At 45.0% G+C, this 24,570-nt stretch overlaps 1 protein-coding gene across 1 annotated transcript in view; it reads right to left on the reverse strand.

Moving 5' to 3' along the window:
• Positions 1 to 3,169: 3,169 nt before the first annotated feature.
• Positions 3,170 to 24,570, reverse strand: part of Large1 (LARGE xylosyl- and glucuronyltransferase 1) — a 449,296-nt gene continuing 427,895 nt past the window's right edge. Inside the window, exons 14-16 of the mRNA XM_090328589.1 lie at positions 12,678 to 12,824; positions 6,960 to 7,155; positions 3,170 to 4,665 (exon numbers count right to left, since the gene is read on the reverse strand). Of these exons, the coding sequence (XP_090184715.1) occupies positions 4,468 to 4,665; positions 6,960 to 7,155; positions 12,678 to 12,824 (541 nt within the window). The 3' untranslated portion in view covers positions 3,170 to 4,467. The remainder of the gene's footprint in view (positions 4,666 to 6,959; positions 7,156 to 12,677; positions 12,825 to 24,570) is intronic.

The following is a 24,570-nucleotide window of genomic DNA, read 5'->3' on the forward strand; positions in this document are numbered from 1 at the left end:
TGAGATCTGAGGATTGCAGTTCAACGCCAGCCCAGGCAGGAACGTCCATGAGATTCTTATCTCCAATTAACCACCAGAAAACCGCAAGTGGTGCTATGGCTCAATAGTAGAGCAGTATCCTTGAGCTAAAGAGCTTAGGAACAGTGCCCAGGCCCAGAACTCAAGTCCCATGATTGAGCCCCCCCCCAAAAAAAAGCTGTGTAAAAGTTTCTCGCACTGCTCTTCTGATTCTTCTTTGAAAACACCAAGCTGCAGAAATAGATTAAAATAAAATGACAGTAAGAAGGCGAACCCTGCTTTAGCACAGTTTGCTTCGAGCTATCTTTCCATGACAGAAGCCTGGCCCCCGTCCATGCTTGAATTCATGATGCTCATTGTCAAGTAGGTGCTCCATACATTCTAGGACTCAGGACAAAGAGTGTGATGGATTCATGGATGTCACCATCATCTTTTGTGCCTTTAGCTTCAGAGCACAACTTACCAACACTCTGATGAGGAGTTCAGATTTGAGTGAGCCCAGCCCATCGTTTCTTGACCTCATTCCAGCCTTGTTGATCTAATGGTCTTGATACCATACTGTGGTAAAGGAAGCACTTTCCCACAACTGACTGGCATTCTTTCATTCCTGAATCCAAAGTGTCTTTCAAAAAGACCTAAGTGTGTGGGAACATATTGATGAGCAAATCCCAATCAGCATAGTCACTAGTCAGATATCACCATGTCAAAGGAAAGATCACTTATGACCTCACACTGTATGTTGCAAACGGACATTTCATAAGTTTTAGTGATATTAAACGGAAAAAAAAGCAGATTCCTAAGGATTAAGGAAGTGAGAACAGCATAATCACCCAGAATTACATGAAGATGGCTGTGTAAGCCCAACTGCTAAGCTGACTGTAGCATCACGTAGGAAGACCATATCATGACTAGTGGAAAGATTTTTGTTTGTTTGGATGACAGTAGGATTTGAATTCAGGGCCTCCTCATGCTTTCTAGGCAGATGCTGTACCACCTGAATCACAGTCTCAGCTCCTTTTGCTTTGGTTACTTTTTTGTTAGAGTCTTATAGATTTTTCTCAATGTGGCTTTTGCTTTCATCCACCTAATTGTAACTCTTATGTAGCTGGGATTATAGGTGTGAACTATCACATCCAGTCAAGGCATGCATTTTTGAAGCCAGCCAGATTTTGGTTTCAGTTCAGACATCTCCACTGATAAACTGATTCTGGGCAAATCCTTTACTTTCTCAGAGTTGTATAAACTAAAACAAGATGAATAATAGTACCTTTTTTGCAACAGGGCTGTTAGGTACTCATCAGTACCAATTACCAAAGAAGTCTTGGCTCAATAAAATGGCACAGCACTTCCTATCTTTAGAAAGGGTACACAGAGCCTGTGACTGAGCGGGGCTCTTCCACTAACACACAGCTTCCTAAAGGCCTGGTGACCACAACAAAGCCTTAAAGACAGTAGAGATTTTGAAAGTTACAGGTATAAAGCAGGGTCTGTCCTTCCTGGAAGGACATAAAGAAGCTATGGGTCAACTGAGCTATATGCTCTGTAAATCAGCAAGCTGCTTTGGCATGCTGAGCTGGGGTCCAAGAGGAAATGACTTGGGAGTCACGTTTAAGGGTACACTAGAGTTGTATCCAGCTGATTGGGTGGGATTATAGATGTTCTTTCTCTACTTCACATGGATTTTCAGGAAACCCCTGAGTACAGAAAGACTGAGAGTATACAGGAGAGCCTATATAGTATGTGATTAGACAGATGCTAAGGCTGGAATCTTCTTGTCTGCATATGGTTCATATATGCCTCTTTCTCACAGGGGAAGGAGTAACATTTCAGGCTATGTGATTTTAGATGAGAACAGTAGGATTAGGTTTATAATATGGCTCACCCACATCTCGACTGTGGATCTGGGTAAGCTATTTAATTGCACAGAGTGCACTTAGTGTCTTCATTGACAGATAGTAATATTGACTAGGTAGTTTTGTTCCAGGGGTTCAATGAACTAATGGATGAAAAAAGGCTTTGTACACAGCAGAAATTCTCTTACTCATTGAGTAATGTGGAGTAGGGGATAGGAGAGAACCCTGCTCTTCCTTTTTGCTAAAAAACAAGATGGCTTTAGCACATAGCATCAATGTGACCCCGATTCAAAAGTCTGCTTCATCTCAGGTAAATGCCACAGATCCTCATTCTATGGTCACCACTTTGCAAATGACTCTGCTCTCTACACATGGTGGGGCTGGCAGTGAGGGGGTGCTTTCCAGGTTAAGTTCTGGGAATTCAGTCTTTGGGGGCCAGTTCTCTGTGGAACTTGGGCTTCAGCTAACATTGGTGCTTTAGCCGTAAGCAGGCTCAGCATTGAGTGCCAGGCACCTGCTAGGACTTTTCTACAGTTGGTATTTAGTGCCTGATTTTAGCTGTAACAAATTCCATGTACATAAAGCTAGTTTATGCCTATTGTCTCATATAATCAGTCTGGAGGTGATCCAGTTTGGATGAGAGATGATCCAATCTGGGTGGTCATTAACTTGGCCATCACAAGTAGAAACAAGGTGTTGGATAAGACATGCTTGAAAAAACCCCAAACAAACCAAACTTTTTAGACAATTAAGATTTGATTTTTGGCACTGAGATATCAGTACTATCAGCTGATCTTTTAGCTTGGTTTAAGTATCTGGTAATGAGGTAATGATTAACTCAAAATACATGTACCAGATATGGCATGTCTGGGGAAGAGAAGTGTGAGTCTGAGTGTCTGTGTGTATGTGTATGTGTGTGTGTGTATACAGAAAAGAGGAAAAGGTAGGAGTGTTGCTGAACATTTTGCAGACAGCTCTCAGCACCAACATCCACTTGAGTGGTCACAGGCAATGGTCTCCACAATCAGAATTCTCTGGGGCTACCATATGACCAGTGGATGTATGTCTTGGTATGTTCACTTTACTGAGAAGTCCCACAATTTGCACATCTGGCATAAGAAAACATCTGGCCTCCCTGGTGAGATCAAACCTTGAGCAAGAAGGAAAGAAAAGGTCAAAGTTCAAATGATGAGAAAGAACAGGAGAACGGAAGGCATGAAGTCACTGTATATGGATATGGATTTGGCTGTCTGTGCTGAGAAATATGTCTTGGTAGTTTCTACAGAGCGGGAGGTGACTGGAAAGAAACAGTCTGTACTTTCCTTTATTGAATGCAGCTTTCGCTGGTCACATGGCAACTCAATACAAACAGCCCAGCAGAGGGTAGGGCGATAACGCTTGTTCTCATCAATGTAAACACAACATTAATAGTGAAGAGTAAAGAAAATGGGTAGAAAGTCCAGTGTCTCCTCCAACTGCGTCAAGGGGAGGTGCTTGCCAACTCTCGGCAGGTCCTGAGGGGAGACTTGAGGTTGTCACCTCCCCCATCCACAGCAAAGCAGGGAACGAAGCAGAGAAACCCAACCCTGTTTCTTCGTGTGGTCTCCAGTTCTCTGCACTGAGTCTCCGGATTGGGGTCCCACAACAATCCAAGATCTTCTGAAGGCCTGAGAGGTTCGTACCTTCCATTATGCACTGAAATTGTTCCTTTCAATACTCTTTCGTCATGGCCAAGTCTCTGAACGTAAGAAAATGTGACTGGTATCCAGGGGTAGGTCTGCGGTTCCCAGCTCGCCTTGTGGTAGCCCTGGATTCTGGAGAGCAGGGAACTCAGTCGTGGGCTCTCAGTGCTAATCCTGAAGGAAACTGCCTATGGTGGCTGGGGCGCTTGGCCTTCCCGCTGGGTCACACCTGAGACCGCTGTTGGCTCAGGAAGTATGTTGTCCCTTGGAGCCTTAAAGGATCTATTTTGGATTCCCAGACCAAAAAGAATCAACCCCCCCCCCCAAATGAAAGTAAATAAAAATAATGTAAGAGTGATAAAGAACCAATCTACCTCACCTCCAGTCCCTGCATGTGTGGTGTCTCCACGGTTTTCCGGATGGTTGGTTCAGGTCCTGGGCTTGCCCTCCCCTTGGGGACCCAGCTACATGGCAGGGAAAAGGAAGTTTCCTTTGAAGGAAGAGAAAACCTGCTTTTAATTCCTGGGAAAACTAACTCGCAGCACTCTTGATTTTTCCTTTCTCCCCACCTAGAATGAAACCATCATTATTAAAAAGACAACAGAAAGACCTCAAAGCCCCTGCCTTGGCAGGTGGCTTTGTGGGACTTCGATAACCCCTGATTCTCTCTCACCCCGTACAGAGCCCTCTGTCGGTGGACTGTTTTCCTACACTCAGGGAAATCGACAGAGGCTGGCTGGATCCTTGTCCATGATCTTGAAAGTGAGCGCAGCTTTGTGTGTGGGGGCCAAAGAAACCAAGAAAAAACAAAAACAGAAACAAAGCATTTCTCAATTTTGAAGGCGTGGACCCCAGACAGCACGTGGCTCTTCCCCCGTGGCACATCTCTCTCTCCAGTGGTGGCCTTCTCGATGCTAGCTGTTGTTTTCAGCCGTGAGATATTTCAGGGCAGCAAAGCCATAGCGACGGGACATGTCCTGCTGAAACTCTTCCTTCAGGGTTTTGAGACAGATGCGGTATTGCTTGTTGGAACGGAACTTGGTGATGTCGAAGCTGGGGGCGTGAGGCATGTGGATCATGTAGGCATTGGGTAGCACGATGAACTCATATTCCTGGCAAGATGAGACAAGAACAGAGTGAGTCCTCGCAGGAAGCCTGGGTGGCGCAGGATGAAGTCCCACGTGACACTCCTGGGGATCAAGCTCAGGGTCTGTGCTAGTCAGGTAAGTTTTCTACACCCTCAGCCGCCACCCCAGTCCCCGTACTTGTGAGTTTGTTTTATTTAGATACAGTCTGGCCTCATCATAATCCTCCTACCTTCATCTCTTAGGACCACAGTTGTGGACAGGTTTCAGTGAAGGAACTACACAGCTATGCAAAGACATCATAGAGTGGCAATGTTCAGGACTGCCTTATGACCTTGCACAAAATACTTAGCTGGGCCTAGGTTTTCTCACCTATAAAGCAAAAGTGATCTATTTCAAGATCACATCTATCTAGTGATCACATCTATCTCAAGAGACGACTACAAAAGTGAAGCTAGTGCTGTAGAGTGTTGTGTGTTGAGCTGAGCTCAAGACCCCCGAAGAGCTCTCGATACACTTCAGTTCACATCCTTGCGGTCACTCTGGATGACCCAGCCATGGATTTGTTTTGATCTGTACTGACATCTGTTGATGTGATTCCTGGTAGGCCTCGATGAACTTTGTGCCAGCCTCCACTGATCAGTACAAAAGGGAACGCAATCACAAAATTCAACACAGATCCTACACAATTAAGAAAACCGAGGGAAGGGATGGGGTTGGAAGGGATGGGGACGATGAGAAAAGGGGTGACACTGATCAAGATATATTGTATCCCTGAACTGCTTTGTTGAAAAGCAGCTCCTTTGGACAACTACTTAAAATAATGGATATATATATAAAAGAGGGGATGAAACAAGAATAAAAGTCAAGAGGAAAAGAAAAACAAATATTCAGCTGCACTGAAGTTTCTCAAGAGCAAAACTCTCTTGGACTGCTTCTTCTGAGCCATACCACCATAAAAGTCCTTCAACCTGGCAGAGTGAAAAACCATGAAGACACAAGAGCTCATAGATCTCCACTGTTGAGGGGACAAAGGCTCTGACCCATCCTGTAGCCCCACAAGCATCTTTGAAGTGGGCCCTCCGTCCTTCCTTCAGCCATTGGAATGGGTAAAATTAAATGTGTCCTGTGCTTTAAGTCCAAGACAGAAAAATCTGCAATATATTCCTGATAATTCCACCCCACTGTTTAAAATAAACGAAGCCCAGTTTTCAGTGCTGGAAAAATGAACTGGGGTTATCATGGCTCTTTTTGTTGAGGCTGACTAGACTCCAGTTGGTGTTCACAGTTAGCAGGACTCCCTGCAAGCATGGTGAGATCATGCATTCTTCTCTTCAATATGGATGTGATTCCACCTTCTCCCAACACCAGTCATCACCCCTGACAGCCTCTGTGCACGTGGGAATGTGGGGAAAGTTCTTCCTGGTGATTCTCACCACAGGCCGTCATTATTTTCAACCTCAGCTTCTCCTGAATCTGAGGTGCTATGGCGGAGACATGTTTTAATCTGAGCATGGAGAGTAGTCTAAGCAAAGAATGGGAATGGAGGGAGGAAAAGGTGACCTCCTCACTTACCCAGAGCCACTTGGCTTCTGTTTGTTTAACACAGTGGTGACAAACTATGACCTCTCTGGCTTGCTATATTTCTGCACAAAGCCAGTGGTACTGAACCGCAGTTCTGTCCATTCATTTTGACAATGTCTGTGTTAAAGCAACCATGGCAGAGTTGAGCCATAGTTAAAAGTGGGAGACCCGGAGGCCCTACCAATTCCCAAACATCCAACTCTCTGGTCCTCCATAGAGGAAGTTTGCAGAACCTTGGTTTCTTTCTTAATATTTTGCAGACTTTTTAAAATTATGTGATAAATAAGCATTAGCTGAGTGAACAAGGAGGGGTTTTTAAGAGGGAATGAAGCCAAATAATAATCACTGCTGTCTTAATTAAAGTGATCCTTTGGCCCCTTAGTAATGGTGTCTTTTGTGTCATTTAGATGGAAGCCTTACAATACTTTTCCATTGTACAACCCCAAAGACCAAGTTGGGTTGTGCCAACATCATTCACATGTCTTCATCTTTGGCTTGAATGAAATGGTTTGCCACAGGTGAGTCACATATAGTCCTGGCTAGGCACCCAACTTCCTTGCGAGGGAAGAAGAAAGAGCAGTAATCTAAGCAGTGATTTGAGTTTATGCTCTCATTCTGTATCTCTGAGCATAACTTGCTCTTTCTTAGACCCGGTTTTCCTTATTCTAGGAATAAGGTCCCCTCTTCAAGCCCTAAGATCTAAGCCTCCCTCCCTCCTTCCCATCCATTCTTCTCACCTGTGCATCCAGTTCCATGATATGAGCCACCTTGTTCCATCCAAAGCCTACAAACCTCCGGTCGTACTCAGGGCAGTCTCGTCTCACAACAACATATGGCTCGAAATCAGCTTCCCACTCAACACGGTAAGGCGTGGTGGCAGTCCGCCACTTGGCAAAGTTTGTGGGTGCGTGGCCTTTTGTCCAGACATGGTACCTGGGACACATGGAGAAAAGCTATTGGGTGGAAGGAAGGAAGTCAAGTTTTCTAAATCCTGCTGCTTCAAGGGAAGACATATGCTGATACGGTCCTTTTGTGAGTGGTACTTGCCCTGTGAAAGCTACAATCAAATGTTAACCTCAGGATATGTTGGGAAACAGGATCTTCACAAATTAAATCAAGTTGAGATGAAGTCAAGATGGATTAGGGTGGCTCTAATCCATTTTATGGTTTCCTTTTCTAAGAAGAAGATTTGAACAGAGGGACACACATGGAGAATACCATGTAAAGGCACTGACAGAGAGAGATGGTCCCATCCACAAGACAGGGCAGGGGCTGGAAGTTTGGCCTGGGGCTGAGAGTTTGGCCTAGTGGTAGAGTGCTTGCCTAGCATGCACGAAGACCCGGGTTCAATTCCTCAGTACCACACACATAGAAAAAAGCCAGAAGTGATGCTGAGGCTCAAGTGTTACAGCTCTAGCCTTGAGAAAGTCCATGGACTGTGCTCAGGCCCCGATTTCAAGGTCAGGACTGGGAAAAAAAAAAGAAGAAGCAGCCATTTAACATTAAAACAAAATTAAATAAAAAAAAGACAGAATGCCAAGTATTTCTGGAAGTCACCAGAAAGAAGGCAGAAGGAAGAAAGAATTTGCCTCTAGAATCTTAGGGATGGACCTACTGGTACTCTGGTTTTGGATATTTGGCTTCTAGCTCTGTGAAAGAATAAGCTATTATGGAGGGCCCAGGAATCTAATAATATATAGGTGGACTTTGTGGAAGATGGAGGCTGCCTCCTTGTTTGGTGAAATCCTGGTGCTCTGTTTATTTCTACACATACAACTAACAGGTGACCTGAACTCTGGCTATTCTTGCCAGAGACTACTCTCATTCTTGAAAGAGAACCTCTGATGAAATGACATTTTTGTAGATAGAATTACAGGTTAGTATTCAGGTGAGCTTGGATTAAAGAGGAGGGAAATTACTGAGGATATTAGAGTTGATCCTATAAACCTTCAGCTCTAGGCTGGAAGGAAGCAGTTATACTGCAAACTACCTATGGGGCCACAGGCAAAGAACTGCAGGATCTGAAGTGGGGTGCCTGGCCAAATCCAGTGGGTGAATGAGGCCTCAGCTTGGGCTCCCCAGGAATGGAATTCCACTAGCAACCCCTGAGTAGGGAGAGGACCCTGTATACTAGAGAACAACAGCATTGCCTACAGCTTGGTTTCCACCTGCTGAGACCTATTTCAATTTTGGACCACTGACCAACTCCTCACCAGAGACAGACCATACATTTTACATACTTTGTTATACACTGGAATAGAAAAACAAATACAAACACACAAGAAGAAAATGCTGGTATTTGACAACCACTTACTATGTACTGGGAATATTTAAAGGGTTAAAGTTCTCCCTCTCTCTCTCTCTTTCTTTCTCTCTCTCTCTTATAACATACACAACATTTAAGTGGGGAAGCTGGGATTTGAGTTTATGCCTGGCGGAGTCCCTTCTATGCCATTGTCCCCTGTTCTGACTGACAGAACCAATACTCATTTGTTGTACTCAACACTGAATAAACAAGCGCATGAATGGGTAGTCTAAAAATGTCATGAATGGGGCCGGGAGTTTGGCCTAGTGGTAGAGTGCTTGCCTAGCATGCATGAGGACCCGGGTTCGATTCCTCGGTACCACATACATAGCAAAAAGCCAGAAGTGGTGCTGAGGCTCAAGTGGTAGAGCTCTAGCCTCGAGAAAGTCCAAGGACAGTGCTCAGGCCCTGAGCCCAAGCCCAAGACTGGCCAAAAAAAAAAGTGTCTAAGACAGTGCTCAGCTTTGAGTTCAAGCCCCAGGACTGGCAAAAAATAAAATAAAATAAAATAAAAAATAAAATAAAAATGTCATGAAGTGCCTTGGAGAGAAGCCAGTGAATGGGACAGGAGTTCTGCTTCAGAGAACTGGTGGAAGCTGGAGGCATAGTGAAGCCACAGATGGGGTAAAGAGAAAGAGGTTAGGGAAGATGGTACCCTGAGCAAGAGAGAAGAGATGTAGGAAATGAAAATTGGGACTTAATGGCTAAGCTGCAGAGAGAAACACAAGCAAGGTTATAGGTTAGAATAAGAGTTTGAGAAAGAGAAGAGAGGAGGGGAGGGAAGTATCCTTATGGCTAGCAGCACTCCAATAACAAGATTCCTTAATTTTCTCTCACTGAGGCTAGAGTTCCAGCAGATTCCCTGGGATCTGTCCAGTGTGTGCTATGTGGTCTTCAGGCCATCAGATGGACTTTCCTATGGTTGTGTTGCTGCATGAGATGGACAGGCTGGAGGAGGCAGGGACCTCACTCTCAGCTCTATCAACATAGCAATATCCAACCAAACCAGTCACTTAACTGGAGAAATAAAATGAAAGTCTGAGCTTCAAAGGAGCATGAAAAAGGATATTAAGAGAGATGTCAATCACAGTTCGAATCCCCAAATTTAGGCCAAGAAGCAGTTGACTTTCTGTCTGTGAACTTGCTGAGCAGGCACTTGACACCTGGTGCTTTGATGGAAAAGGCAGCACCAGCGATGGCCAGGAACCCGTATTAGGTTCCAAGCACAGCACAGTGGAGTCATTGGGCCAGGGTTCAAATCCCACCTCTGCCATTTAGAAGCTGAGGTCCTTGCATAACAAAGCACTGTAAAGGGGTTTTAGCTTCCTCTGGCATCAGCTGGGATAAATAATACCTAAGGCAATGAATTGTCAAGGAGTGTCAATGAGACCATGCAAAGAGCTTGGCACAGTGCTGGTCTGCAGTAGGCATTTGGTAAATGCTAGTTCCCAGCAGTGAAACAAAGTGCTTAGGCATGATGGCTGTGCGGCAGCCAGTCTGGGTTGGAATTTTGCATTCAACACCAGCAGATGAGTTAACTATTTTCTCTGTTTCTTGCTCTTGGCAAACTGGGAGGTAAGAATGATATCTCCTTCCTGAACTGATGTGAAGTAACTCACATCAAAATAAGTAACAGATGCAAAGTCATTCCTTCAAAAACCAAAGACATTCTTATTCTTTCTGTCCCTTTCTCTCCTCGGTATGATGTCAGTTCACAGTGATCTTCCCTCTATGGTATCAATACATGGACAACTATTTTACTGATTTCTCTTCTTTTGAATCTGAATGCTTTGGTCTATCTTCATGTGCAGAAGAAAAAAAGAGCAGGGAAGGACAAAGACAGCTGGGTCAGTTCTATTTGTCTGGCTGGGGATATAGCTTCCACCTGCTCAGCCTGGAATGCTGACAGCATCCTGAATGGCTGGGCAGAAACCATAATCAACCTGCCATTAAGACAAGCTGTGGTCTGAAAACTGCTTGAAGAGCCTGTTGTCAGCCCAGTAGACTTGAGGGAGTCTTCCTGGGTACACCTCTCATGAGGCGACTGAGATTTTGGGTGCTCTGAGCACCTTAACATTTTTATGCTAGAGTCCTGTAGAAGATTTGTTCTAGTTCCAGTTTCTGATTCAGGAAGTGTAGCTCAGCCTCTGGATGGCACTTCTAACAAGGGTCCTGATGATGTGATACTATTGACCTAGAGCCTATACTTAAAACCACGCCCTAAAGGGGGGCAGTGGGGTATAGTGCTAGGTGTGGACAGGGGTAGGTTTATGCTACTGGGAGGTTTAAGTGTTCACTATTTGAAGAACAGGTGACAAAAGCAATTTTATGGAGGGAATGGCTGTAATTTAGTGCTTGGTATGGTGGCTTACAAGCTGTTGACCAGAGCAGTAATCATAGACACAGTGGGCCAGACCCCAGCTCTCATACCCAGAGACATGTTCCTGAAACACATTCACAGATCACCTAAGGTTGGAGATGGAAAGAATGCCTTGGAAATATGCCAGGTGTTCAGATGCCAGGCTATAGTGACTCAGGTGGACGTTTGTCCTCAAAGTCTTGATTTCTTACTGTGCATCTCCAAATGGTGACCAATATGAAAATTAAAGACCTGTCAATAGACCAATGCTATTTTTGTGAAGAACACAGGCTCCTCAGATTTGGAATGGATGAATCCTGGCTCTGCCTTTTATTAGCCAGGTGTCACTGGGCCAATTACCTGGTCTCTCAGAGCAACATAGCTTACCTATAAAAAAGGGGACTAAAATCCTGCTACTCAGTATACATTTTGTGGAAATAACCTATGTAACTTGTCCGCAGGGATGGGAGAAGGCAACTGGGGAAAAATAAAGGAAGGAGAAAAATTAAAACAACAACAACACTCATTACCTAAAATGGTAGCTCCTCTGTACAATACCTCAATAATGGCAAAATAACTAAATGATGAGGGGTCCTACTAGGTGTGTTATAAGGATTAAATATTCTGATCACAATGGCTGACTCTTGTTAAGTGTTTTTGGAGAGCAGTAAGGCACAGTTGTGACACATTATTTCTTTTTGGAGAGCAGTAAGGCACAGAGTTGACTCTTCCAGGTCACTTTCCAGAATTTTGGATGGACACTGAGTGAGTTCTGGTTCCATCAGACCTCTCCACTATCCATGAAATAATCTCTGCACATAATAATGATAGTGAGACACAATAATCTTTGTTGAATGAATATCCTACCTCAAGACCTATTTTCACAGGGCAGCTTGAGAAAACCTTCTAGAAACTTCCAGAAACTTTACAGCATTATGAAAACCGAGGTTGTTGTGTCTACAGTCTTAGCACTACAATCCAGGTTGCAAAATTCCTTATGAATTTTGATTTAGTGTTGGTCATTCTTACATTACTCGTGATGGAGGCTTCCAGTCAGCAAAAGCAGGCTGAAGCAACAGCTCTGTTCAGATGGCTCCATCCAGAAACCAGGAGAACCTCTAGACCTCAGCCCTCATGGCTACCCTTCATGCTGCAGTCTATCCATGGAAGGCCCAGAGTATTCCCTTGGAGCACTCTGAGTAACACAGGCCTGTGTGTTCCTGCAGGTCTAGAGTCTGGGAAATGAGGGCTTCCTTTGAAGCTGTTACTTAGATAGTAACTGTTACTTAGGAGTTGGCTACATGCAACTCTAGATTCACACTAATGAAGTGAGGTTGAAATGAAGGCTGCTCATGCCAGGCACAAAGGGCTTAAAGGACAGACCACTCACAAGAGAAACGTGACGGCAAGGAACTCATAAAACAAAAACCATTCACCAAGCCAACAATCTTACACACAAAAAATGGAACTCAGAGCTGGAATGTGGTAACAAGGTCCTTGTTCAAGTTTAGCAAAGAGGATGAAAAGAAATGAGCTAGGCTTTCTTACTCAAACCCCCCTGTCCTTTCATCTGTACCCACACATCTGGACCCATGGCGCATGGCCTGGGGGAAAGGCCAAGGAAAAGAGATTACCCTGGATCAGGATAATCTGATCCGGGACCAGTGCTTTCACTGGCCTTACAATGCTCTGATGCAACCTGCCAACTTCTGGGCCAGGAATTTTGGTGTCTGGGTTCCCGGGACACAGGTCCTGAGGGCCTTTTGTGGGATGGCATTGGCGGCCACTCACCTGAATGTGAAGAGGGTCCCCATATCTAGCATTGACAGCAGCTCCGCTTTCGATTTGGGGAAAGAGAGCCGGTAGCGCAGTGTCTCGAAGGCCGGGACGATCATTGCTTTCTTGGTGTTGGCAAGGTCGAGCTGGATGACAGACTTCCTGAAAGAGGGTGGCAGAGAGACTTAGTACCATGACATCAAGCAAGGCCATTCCCCAGGAGGAGAGGCTAGGGGCAGACCAGGAAGGTGTGCAAGAGAAAGCCCAAGGCACCCTCACAGCTTCAGATGGGAGAACTGAAACCTGAGGAGGCCAAGCAGTTTGCGGGTTTCTACCCAGGGTACCCCGGAGAGGAACTGACATCTGCCTCTGACCCAGTGGACTGAGACTTTCTAGAGACCAGACACAGGCTGGGCCAGACAGAGAGGATGAGGGCAGCCTCCAGTACACTGGCAGCTTATAACTCTGTTCGAGTCAAACATGGAGGGAGGTCTTAAAGGAATTCCTACATCCGCAGCAGCATTGGCTACATAGATAACATACATGAGAACAGATGGATACAAGGCCAAGAGCAGAGGGACCAGCCTGTGACCGCTCAACCACATCAATGGTCTGGACCTTGAGCCACAGAAGTAGCCAGAGCCTCTTCTTCCCTGCAGCTAGCACCCAGCCAGGTAGATCAGAGTTCTGGTGTGCTATTTGTAGCTGTAGAGTTTCTTCAACCTTTCCATAACTCCCATTTCTGTACCCAGCCTTCTGCTCTGTTCCTTAGGCATGGAGATCATGCCCTTCTGGAGTCATGTCCCCATCTCAAGAAAAGGAGAAAGACTCAGAGAGTGCCACAGAGCACGGAGCTTTTAATGTCCACAGACTGGATTTGAATCCTGGCAAAGTGACTTTATGAGTCTTGCCATCCTGGCCAAATAATTTAGCTTCTCTCTACCTTAAGTTCCTCTTCCTTCTCCTCCAGAATGGTGGCAATAATGTCTGCCTCCTGGAGTTGCTGTGAACAAGGTAATGGAATACTGCTTAGCACACCTGGCACGAGGCAGGCATACAGCATCAAATGGAAATGATTATACTGCAGGGCTATCATCACTCCCAGGCTCGACCTGCTATGATTTCTTTTGGCTATGAACTTGATACTTCATTCTGGCTTTCTGCTCAGACCATTGACTTTTAGGTTTTGATGCTATCATGAGCTATCTGCTTCTACCTCTGAAGTTGAGAGAGCAATGTCAATTGGAATGGTAGAAATTTGGAAGGCATTTAGAAAAATACTGGGAGGAGCAACTTCCACAGCCATACAATTGCTTATGGCTGAATTACCAAAGTCACTCCATTCAGCAAAGCTTTGAGCATCTGCAGAGGCAAAGACCAGAGCGGTACAAGATACATCTCCAGGCCAATGAGGACATCAACAGAGTGTGACAAATGAAACAATTTAAGACTCTTGGTTACCTTCATTTGTCATAATCAGTAGAAACCTTGGGCTCTCCTAGCCGAGATTTACAACAGAACAAAACCTAGATATGTAAGGCCATATAGTATGATGCTAAATGAAAGGACCTCCAGGATATAGAAACAAAAGCTATATAATGAGTGATTGTAGTCCTTAATGTACTATGTTATCTCTCATCTCTTTTGCAGTCCTTTGGTTATCTCATATTGTTACAGTATCTTACCTTGTTATCTGATATATTGTATGTATGTTTATTTGGTTATTTGAAATAGGATAGGGAAGGGGGGAAAATAAGATGAGGGATGGGGTGGGGAGAGGAAAGTGGGGACCAAGCCATGATAAAGGGTATTAATGCTTGTGAAGTAATGTACCTTCTATCTGGTGAATATAATGTAAACCTTCTACTAATTACAATAAAAATATATGAAAAAATAAAGATCAAATAGGTATATCACAGTAAAAAAAAAAGAAAAGTCTTTTAAATAAGACTTTGTGAAAGGGTCTCATCAGTGAGCAGGTTGTTGGGAGATGGACTAGAAGTTCAGTTTGGAGCCCTCTAAATATCACTGCAGTCCATCCTGCATCACAACATTTAACCAACTGATACATGGGCCCAGACCACTATCTCAAAAGAGGCTGCTAAGGGATGACAGCAGATAGAATAAGGGTGAGCCACACTTAGGTAACAGTCTGAAGTCCAAGGGTGTGAGTCAGTACATCCTGGTCTGAATCCTTCTTTTCTCTTAGCCAGAGCAATGATGTCATTTTTCCGATTCCCTCCTCCCTGGCTATGCATCTAGAGTCAGTCAGCATTCTCTTTGCCTCTGCAGTGGTTATTTTAAGATATGAATGCAATCGAAATAGAGTGGGAGGCTGGGAGGGCTGAATTATGAAGGGAATGAGCAAAATGTATACACACATATACATAACAGATACAGAGATCTATAAACATGAAGCTCTCTATAGAAGCATCAAATTGCCACTGCAATCACTGTTATTCTGCTAGTCACTTCTTGGAATGCTCCATAGAAAAATAATTCCCCCTTCTATGGCCCCTGAGCAGATCCCAGAGCTTTGGTTGTCACTACCCGAACCCCTGACTCAGGTTGCTAAGAGGTGGAAACTTGTCCCAAGTAAGTAAATCTGCAGAAAAACCACATGGGTGACTTGTACTCATGTCAGACAATGCTCTACAGAATTCTGAACTTCTGCTGCAGAGGCCTACATCTGCTTTGTTTAATGGAGGTCTTCTTTTCTGTGTAGCCTTCTAGAAGATATTCCAGCCCACTTTTTCATTTGTCTTATTTTCCTTTGATTCAAAAGAATCTTAATTAAGCATCTCACATTGGTTTGTGTGGGTTGCCACTGAACAAACATGATACAGTAGAAGACCCAGAACAAGCAGACCCAGTAAGTAACAAGCCCTACGAATGGAGCCCCGGGCAGTCATATTTCCTCCTGCACAGACAGTATGAGATTCTGACATGCTTTCTGCGAATTCCCTGTAGTCACACTGAAATACAAACTTCTACAACATGTTCTGACACCTGGTAGGCCCATTTCAGAAACAATTCAAGGCTTCAGGCCTCACAAAGTTGCTTTTGCAGTGCAGAGGTGGCAGTGTACAGACCCTGAGAACATCTGTTATTTTTCGAGACAGTAGCCTGGGCCCTTCTGCAGTATGTTCTGTTAGACATCCTACGTTGCTTGGTTTACAGACCCACGGCAAAGCAATATGTTTTCACCATAGCTGGACAGTGTGTTGCAAAGTGACTTGAGAAGTTTTCAGCATAGAGACAGTATGGTGAATGAGAAAGCTGGGTTGGAAGTCAAGAGATCGGAGTTGTAGGGCAGTCCTGACCAGCTGGTCACTTCATACATCTCTCTCATATTTAGGTGATTAAAATGGAACATAAGAGGAAGCTGGTGGAGTGGTCAGGAAATCTTGGCTTCTAGCCCTGATTCCACCACTACTGACCTTCTGGGCAAGACAGTGTATTTAGCAATCATGCACTGGTAAAAATATGCTGGAAAGGAAAGGCAACAACAGTGTGTGTGTGTGTGTGTGTGTGTGTGTGTGTGTGTGTGTGTGTGTGTGTGTGTGTGTGTGTGTGTGTGTGTGTCTGGGAACACCTGGTGCAATTCTTGGCACAGGAAGGCTGCTGACTGCCATGGTCCACTTAATGTGTCAACTGGGCTGGACCTCGGTGGCCAGCTGCTACATGTTTCTTTGAAGGTACTTGATAAACATGATTGACATCTATATCATTTGACTTTGAGGAACAGGTATTATAATCTTTGATGTTTCAGCCAGATAGCTGAAAATTTTGGGGAAAAACAGGAAAGACCCCAGTTTTTCTAGAAAGACTTTGCCTTAGAATCATCACATACAGATCTTACCTGCCTTCAGTCTATGGGCCTGCTGTATGGATTTCAGGCTAGCTGTCATATTTGTCTGTGAAGGCTCTGTATAATCTTCTCTTTCTCTGTATCTGTTTCTCTGTACAACTGTACTTCTCTTGCCATTGTTCCCTAAATGACATAGTGACATACCATCTGCATTTTAGGTGGAATTTTTGTCACTGCTGACATTACTTGCAGTGGGGGACCTTCTAGAATCAGTCTCAAGGAGTTGGTGTATTTCTGAAGGGAGGGGGAAGGATGACTGTATTTCTGGTAGCCAAGATAGACAATATGTGTGGCAAATGCTGCTGAGAAGTTAAGAAAGGTAACTTGGGGATGACTGCTGGAATTGGTCATGTGGACGTCACTGGTGGCTTCCTCTTTGATTGATGGCACCAGAACACCTCAGCAAGACCAGCTAATAGGTGTGAAAGCACCTACCACTTACAATGGCATTCATTGGGCCTCTCTAAAAGAAATCCACATCAATACAAGGGCAGGGCTGGACTGCTAGCTGTGAACAGAATGGTAGAGGAGGAAATAAGTAAGATACCATGACTGATATTTAGCCTTTTCATGATGAGCTGAGAGAAAACACCCTTGTTTTCTAATTAGACTCCCCTACGAGTCTCACAATGATCAGAACTTGCCTGAAAATGCGATTCAAGCTATTCATCAATTTTCACCAATGGATTCCCTGCCTAAGCCCAGTCTTTCTACTCTTAATACATTCTACTCTGCTCAGTATTCCCTGTGACAGAGGCTTCCTTTCACAGGCCTGGGCTCCGATATCAATCACAAACCCAACTTGATGTTGGGTTTATGTTCAGGAAAACAGAACCAGGGAAATAACCTATCTCTGAGGTGAGGAAATATGGGAAAGCATAGAGCATAAGGTTTTGAAATTATCTCATTTGAAAGTCTGTTTATATCTTGGGGGAGGGAGCCATTAACTTCAAGTGAACCAGCTCAGTCCTGTGAGTGAGGGCCATGTGGCGGTAGGAAGAGTGCGAACAGAATGGCAAACAGAATGCCAGAACAGGCTGGAGAACCTATGCCCAGCCCCAAATGGGCAGCTGCTCTTCCATTCTTCCCACATGATTATCATGTGGGAACATAGACATATATTCAGTTGTTTCAAGGTGGGCCAAATAGCGTGATTTTTTTCAACACACCAAGTGCTGAATGTCTCCCATGGGCTGCTAACTTGAAGGGAGGCTGCACCATGGGACAAAGAGCATGCTCTTCTGAATGCGATCATGTAGATTCTACTTCCACTCTACCACTTTAGGAATTGTGCAATCATAGGCAACAGTCCCTATCTCTCTGGCTTCTGGTTTCTTTATATTGATTATAATAGATTGATACTTCTGGGGCTGGGTAAGAGAGTTAAGTAAGATAATATATTCCCTTACCTAATGAGTATTATTAAAGATAGACATATAGACATGGCTTGTAATATAAAAATTTATCCATAAAGAGCTCTAGGTGGTAGGAGGGATGTAAAGAGAAGCACAGCTAAGCACACAGCTCTGGAGGGTTCCAGATCTGTGTTCTGACCAGGAAGCAGTAGATGACCAGTTAGAAGAATATTGCAGGTATTTCCAAAAGTCTGGTAATAATAAATATAGCATTCAGGAGAACTTATTACAATATGCCTGGCATATTGCAGGTGATGGATATATGGCAGCACATGCTGATATGTAGCAAGTACTGTGCCAACTACTTTATATGCACTGTTTCTTTAATCACTGTGACTTATGACATCCGTACTCATCTCTATGATTTTCATGCCCACATGCTTGGTTAGGTAAGGAACACACTAATGCTCAGATTTAGGCACATCAGCCACCACTATACAGTTAGTGGTTATCATCATCAGATGATATTCTCATAACTTCAGTAATGAAGCAAGCAGCAGCTTAGAATGCATCAGGAAGAATAAAAAAAAAAATCCCAGTATTATTTGCACCATGGCTGTTAATGTGGTGACATGTGTGTATCTTCCTGACTGGGGCAGTGAATGCTTTAGAGTTTGTCAGGGCAACAGTTTGGAGAGTGGTCAACAATGGAGTGGAAGGTGAGAAGGACGGCTGGGGCCTGCATTCTTAGGCTCCGGAAGTATCACCCACGCGGCGCATCTGTCTGGGAGGAGTTTGCTGAGGTCACATAACAAAGCAAGCAAGACTGTGAGTCGAGGGACCTGTGCACTGACCCCTTGTACTTTCTCCTGCCTCAGCTATTGATTTCCTTTACCATCCAGAAGCTTGTCCAGCAGTTACAGCCTGTTTTTGCATGGGTCTGGCAAAGGCCAGCAATGCCCCCTCACTGTCAGAGCTTAAAGACTTCTCCAGTCTTTACTCTGTGTGGGAGGGCAGTACCAGGATGGGAACTCAGGGCCTTGTGCTAGTTAGGCAAGAAGTCTGACACTCAACCCACATGTCTAGCTCTTTGTGGTGGGTATTTTTTTTGCTTGGAATTGGCCTTGGATCATGATTCTCTTACCTCTACTTCTACCTACCTATCTGGGATTACAGTTATGAACCACTATAGACTTTCATTCTTTCTGTTTTTGGCTCTAAAGGCCACTGCCTGTCTTCCAGAACTCTGAGGAATGTTTCTGCCACTCTCCTTTTCTGGTCTAGAGGACTGCTCTGGCATCAGCTTTTTGATGCTCAGTGACTGACACTTCTTGGTGTCTTACTTGGGGAAACCCCTATTGCTTCCACTCACTGTTCATAAGCAAAGGCTCCAGCAATTTACTCTTCTAAAGAAACTAGCTGCTCTTAGTTCTCTGCATTTTCAATGATGGTCAAGGTGACATTGATAAGTGATGAAGTGTTGGGAACATGGGCGAAGGCACGTGGATGCTGTCAGAGGCTGGGAGAGATCACAGTTTGTCACTTCAAAGCCCACATTTCCACAGTTGAGTTCCATAGCACTGAATGTCACAAAACCCAGTGTTTAATCAAACCTGTGTTGTGAGTAGTCGGGCACGTCTTGAAAAAGTTTCAGAGCCTCCTATGAAAGTTCTGTGAAAGGGGGAGGGAGGAGGGAAACCCCCAGATCTGTACTATTTCTTGTCTCTCAAGATTTGTGGGAAGCAGGGAAAGGAGATGGCCTCATCTCTCACCTCGTCATGTGTCCCCTGTCTGCATGTCCTCTCGAGGACAGTTTGCTTCTTGGGACTAGGTCATCCATGAGTGTTTGCTCACTGGCAATGAACTAGCAGCCCTGCCGAGCTTGTGCTCAGGGACCAGCCTTACTCATGGTTATGTTTTTTAGCCTTGCATAGTGCTGAGCCCTTAATAATTGTGCAGGGAATTCGGGCATGGATCTGCAACAGTCACATGTGGGAATGACAAAAGCCACAGGTGAACTAAGAGTTATTCCTAGAAATTTTGAAAAACCTTACGTGCATGCATGTGTTTTTTTGCTTTGGTGTGAGTGTATAGGGGCTGGTTCTGAGCTTGAGATCAGGATCTTGCATTCTTGAGTGGCTTTTTCACCCAAAGCTGGTATAATTTGAGTTGTACCTCCTTCCAGCTCTTTGGTGGTTAATTGGGGATAACAATCTCATCTACTTTTCTGCCCAGGTTGTCTCCAAACCATGATCTTCATATCTCAGCCTCATGGATAGCTAGGACTATAGGCATGAGCCACTGCCACCTAGCTGCCTTCTCAAGTTTTAATCTCACATAATAGGAATAAAGGCAGATATCTGACTAGCATGCCATTTTTAAAAAAGGAAGGTATAAGTGACACACAGAGCCTAGCACAGTGCCTGCTACGTGATGGGGAAGTGGGGAGAGGGCATTTGGAAGGATTTGTTTCTGGGCATGGATCCTCCTGAGGTGTTCAAGCAGAACACTTGGGCACAATGGGGTGAGGCTGGTTTGGACAGAAAGCTGCAGCACAGGGCTGAGATTTACATGTAGCATTCTGGTTTCACCTAACTCAGAACAGCTCATGCAAACTGAAAAAGTGATCAGGGAGTTTAAGAGTATGGCCACAAGTTAATCAACCAGCAAGAGGCACAGAAGGGTGTAAGCAGTGTGAGTGAGAGAAAGAGGGGGGGGGAGTGACAGATGATAAGAGGGGAGAAGAGAGGACAGAGGGAGGAATATAAGGAGAGAGATACATAAGTAAACTGTGAGAAACCCTGTGTCCCGTGGGCCCTTCTCCTTTTAATCTGCCTAATTTCCACAGTACCAGGTATTTACCTGACTTTCAACCATTGTTCAATCATCAGAACACCACCACAGAGGACTTATCAGCCTCCCTCAGGATGTGCGTCCATGGACAGAGAGGAAGGAAGGAGCCAGGCTAAGCTGCACTTATTATCTGTGCTGCTCTGTCTGGAGGCAGATGTTGGTTCAGCCCTGTCCTCTTCCTTTCTTCATATCCCTAAACATGGAGGCCAGGTAATAGGGTTTGCTGGGATGTTATTAGATAGAATTGCCTAGGAAATGAGTTCCTGGCAGCCAGGCTTCCAGGAGGTGTGTGGGGACAACAGTTAGGACTTGCAAATGAGAAAGATAAGGCTGCCCACAGGGAGGGAATCGGAAAACATAGACAGATAACCGATGAAGGAAGACATGGCATGCAGCCATCTATGAGCAGGGAGGCAGGGCTCCTGGGCCCCAGCAAGATTGGAGTGGCTCCTTAATTGGTGACATTAACATACCCTAAGGGAAGACACTTGTCAGTCAGAAAGAAGGAGAGAAGGGTCTGTAAGAAAGAGAAACCCAGAGTGAAATTTTGGGAAAAACAATAAGATAGGAACAATGGCTATAGGGTGTTGAGCCCTTTACCGAGTGTCCAGCTGATGACCCTGTCTCCTGTAATTTTCAATGTGCCTCTTTCACAGCCTTTGTTGCAGTGTTCTCTATAATAATGGCTAGACCCGGGAGGAAGCTTGCCCAGTAGAAAGCACACAGTTGGACACAGGCTGTGGGTGATGGGAGGTCTACGAGTGGTCAGGAGGGGGGCTCTGATCCCTGCCTACACTTTCCCCAGCTGGGACTCTTGAGCAAGTGACAGCTGAGAAGCCATTCTGCTCTCCTGGGTGAAGCGGGGAGGTGCGCTGTGTGGTTTGGTAAGGACTGAATGGACGATCTCAACAAAGGCTAAGGCTGCTCCTCCATGTGTAGACTGATAAGCAGGCTGTGAGGATCATTTTGACCATAATGAAATTGGATCTGGTCTATCAGGCAAATTGGAGCAATAATCAGGCTCAGCACAGAGCATGTCTGGTTGGTCCCGGAGGGTCCAGCATTGCTAAGCCAGGTGCCCACTTAGTAACACTGGACCCTGGGGCACAGAATTCAGCCTGTACATTGTCATCTGTAAAACACAGCCCATCAGGTTACGTGATAAAATGCAGGCACAAGTGCTTATAACAGTGTCTGGCACGTAGTAAGTGCTCGATAAACATTAAATGTTATCGATATGGCAGAATGAAAAGGATGAATTAACCCAAGGAAATGCCACCTGCTTAGCATCATCTTGGCAGCCCTCCAGTCAGCCGTGCTTGGTGCCTCTTCTGCCTTGCCCACATTTCTGCACTCATTCAACAAGTACTTACAGAACAGCCATCAGTCGCTGGGAAATGGGAAAGGGAGGAGGTGGTAAGCTTCTCCCCCTCCCACCCTCAGGAAAGAATGGAATTATACTGATTTGTCATTCCTACATACTTTACAATGTCGTCTCTGCCGGTGTGGCACATTTGTCCCCTAAAAACAGATGCAGTCAGAAGAGCAGAAATATTACTTAACATTCTTACATCAATCAGACATGAAGATTCTTCAAGTGGAAGAGGCCAGACACCCGCCCCATTCCCTACACGTTTGCCATTCCAGAATCTGTCATATCAACTGTTGAAGATGTCCTTTGTCACTGGCTTTTAGATGCCTTAGTCTCCAAGCCTCATCTAGACTCCAGACCTTTTGGAGGTTTGTCTCTCATATACACATTTGGTTATCTGTTAGTTTTACCTCCTGCTCGTGTGTGTGTGTGTGTGTGTGTGTGTGTGTGTGTGTGTGTGTGTGTGTGTTCAGGCCTGAACTCAGGGCCTTGGTGTTGTCCCTGAACGACTGTGGTCAAGGCTAGCATTCTACCATGTGAGCCACAGGTCTACTTCTGGCTTTTTGTAGGTTAACTGGATATGAGTTGCAGGGACTTTCCTTCCCATGCTAGCTTTAAACTTGGATTCTCAACTCTCAGCCTCCAGAGTAGCTAGGACAACAGAGGTAAGCTGCTAGCACCTGGCCTTCCTAAATTTTTAATTTCTATTTCCAGCAATAGCACAAGAAGCATATAGAGCTGGAGTGTAAACCTATGAAGAGCACGATATCTGCCCATTCTGCCCGTTGTGCCAGCTCCAGTGCCCAGAACATTCTTGCAGACTGTGGCAGACATGTGATAGGTACTCACAGACAGAAGAACATTCTGGGCATGACAAGGCACTTCTAAGTCACATCAGCCCTACATCCCCAGGGCCTACAAGGAAAGAAATAGCACACTTCCCACTTCCCATCCTACAGATAAGGAAAGTGAAAGAGGTTAAGTACCACTGCCAAGGCCTTGGAGACGCTAAGTTAAAAGTGAAGATGCTCCTTGGCGTTCATTGCAGTTATATTCTGATAGATCCGCAACACCCTGCAGCTATGGTATGTGAACATAAACTCATTATACCTCATCTAACAAACATGACCACCCAGCACCCCTGCTTCCCCTCTCAGAATTTCACCTGACTGTGTGGCTGACTGGCAGCTACATAGCACCAGAAAAGAATCATACTGGATATTGCTTAATGGAAAATGCATACTGCTTGTACGTCACCACACAGCTTAAAAAGTGGTGGGGGAGATCTCTTCATACTTGGTTGCAGTAAAGGCAGTGGAGAGCCTGTGAGGTCCCGGCACAGAAATCAAGCGCTGAGTGGTGGAGTGGCAAATCTATCATGGGACAGAAATTAACTCTGGTGGAGAATCTAGGACCTTGCAAGGGGCTATGATTAGCTCCTTTGCTACCTAAGGAAAAGGGGAGCTGAAGCACTGGCACCAGCTGTCTCAAGTCACATAGTCAATCAGTTCTGCTGACCCTGGGTTCGAATGTGAGTCAGACTGGATGCGACTTCTTGTACATCTCACTGGGTACCATTGGGGATTTCTGCAATTCTGGGCACAAGCCACCACTCACAGACTCACCTGTCCACAGTTGTAGGTGGAGGGGTGGGACAGGCTTCTGAGGGTCTGTCCATGCAGAGAGCTGATTTCACTATTTTCCAATTCAATTGTTTGTTTTTGCTATAATATTAGCTGGTTGCTAAGCAACTGCTCAGAGAGCTCTGATGCTGTACTTCTTTTGGAAACTGAGGGACATATAAAGAAGGGTGGAGGTGAGTGTCTGGGTGTGTGTGTGACCAGAAAGCTGCTGAAGTACTATGGGGTTAGAGAATGACCTGGTCTTGACTTGTGGCAGGAGCCAGCCTTGTGGACTAACTGCCACCTTTCTCTTCTAATGCTTGCACTTTACCTAGACATGGGGCCTACTGGATTACCTATAGAAATGCTCACCTGCTACAAGTGTGAACACCAGAGGTAGCAGATTATAAAGCAACTGCTTTTTTGCAGGGTCTGATAATTCTGTTTTCTTCTTCTCCTTAAGTGAGCGGTCGCTTAACACGAGTGTCTGTTTTATCCAATAGCAATGTTGCGGAAACTGGGATCTACCAGGGTGGCTGGCCTTGCTGGCCTCCACAGGTTCCACAGCGAATAGCTTCAAACTCATCCCAAACCATGGGACAAAGTGCTAGTCACGTGCTACATATCCAATACTCACTGACAATCTGTGGATCGGAAACAAATCCTTACCACTGAGTACACAAACTTCCCTCCCAGACAGAAGCAATTTGGACAGAGTGGTATGCATACCAAGGGATCAGCTAGAGCTGATTTGGAGCTTCAGGTAGAAGCATGGACCTCAGGATTTTGGCACCCAGGACTTTTGTAGGTCAGAGGTTATAGCTGTCAGTCTGGG

The sequence above is a fragment of the Megascapheus bottae genome, chromosome 2, assembly GCF_031878675.1.
Source record: "Megascapheus bottae isolate mThoBot1 chromosome 2, mThoBot2.hap1, whole genome shotgun sequence".
Lineage (NCBI taxonomy): Eukaryota > Metazoa > Chordata > Mammalia > Rodentia > Geomyidae > Megascapheus > Megascapheus bottae.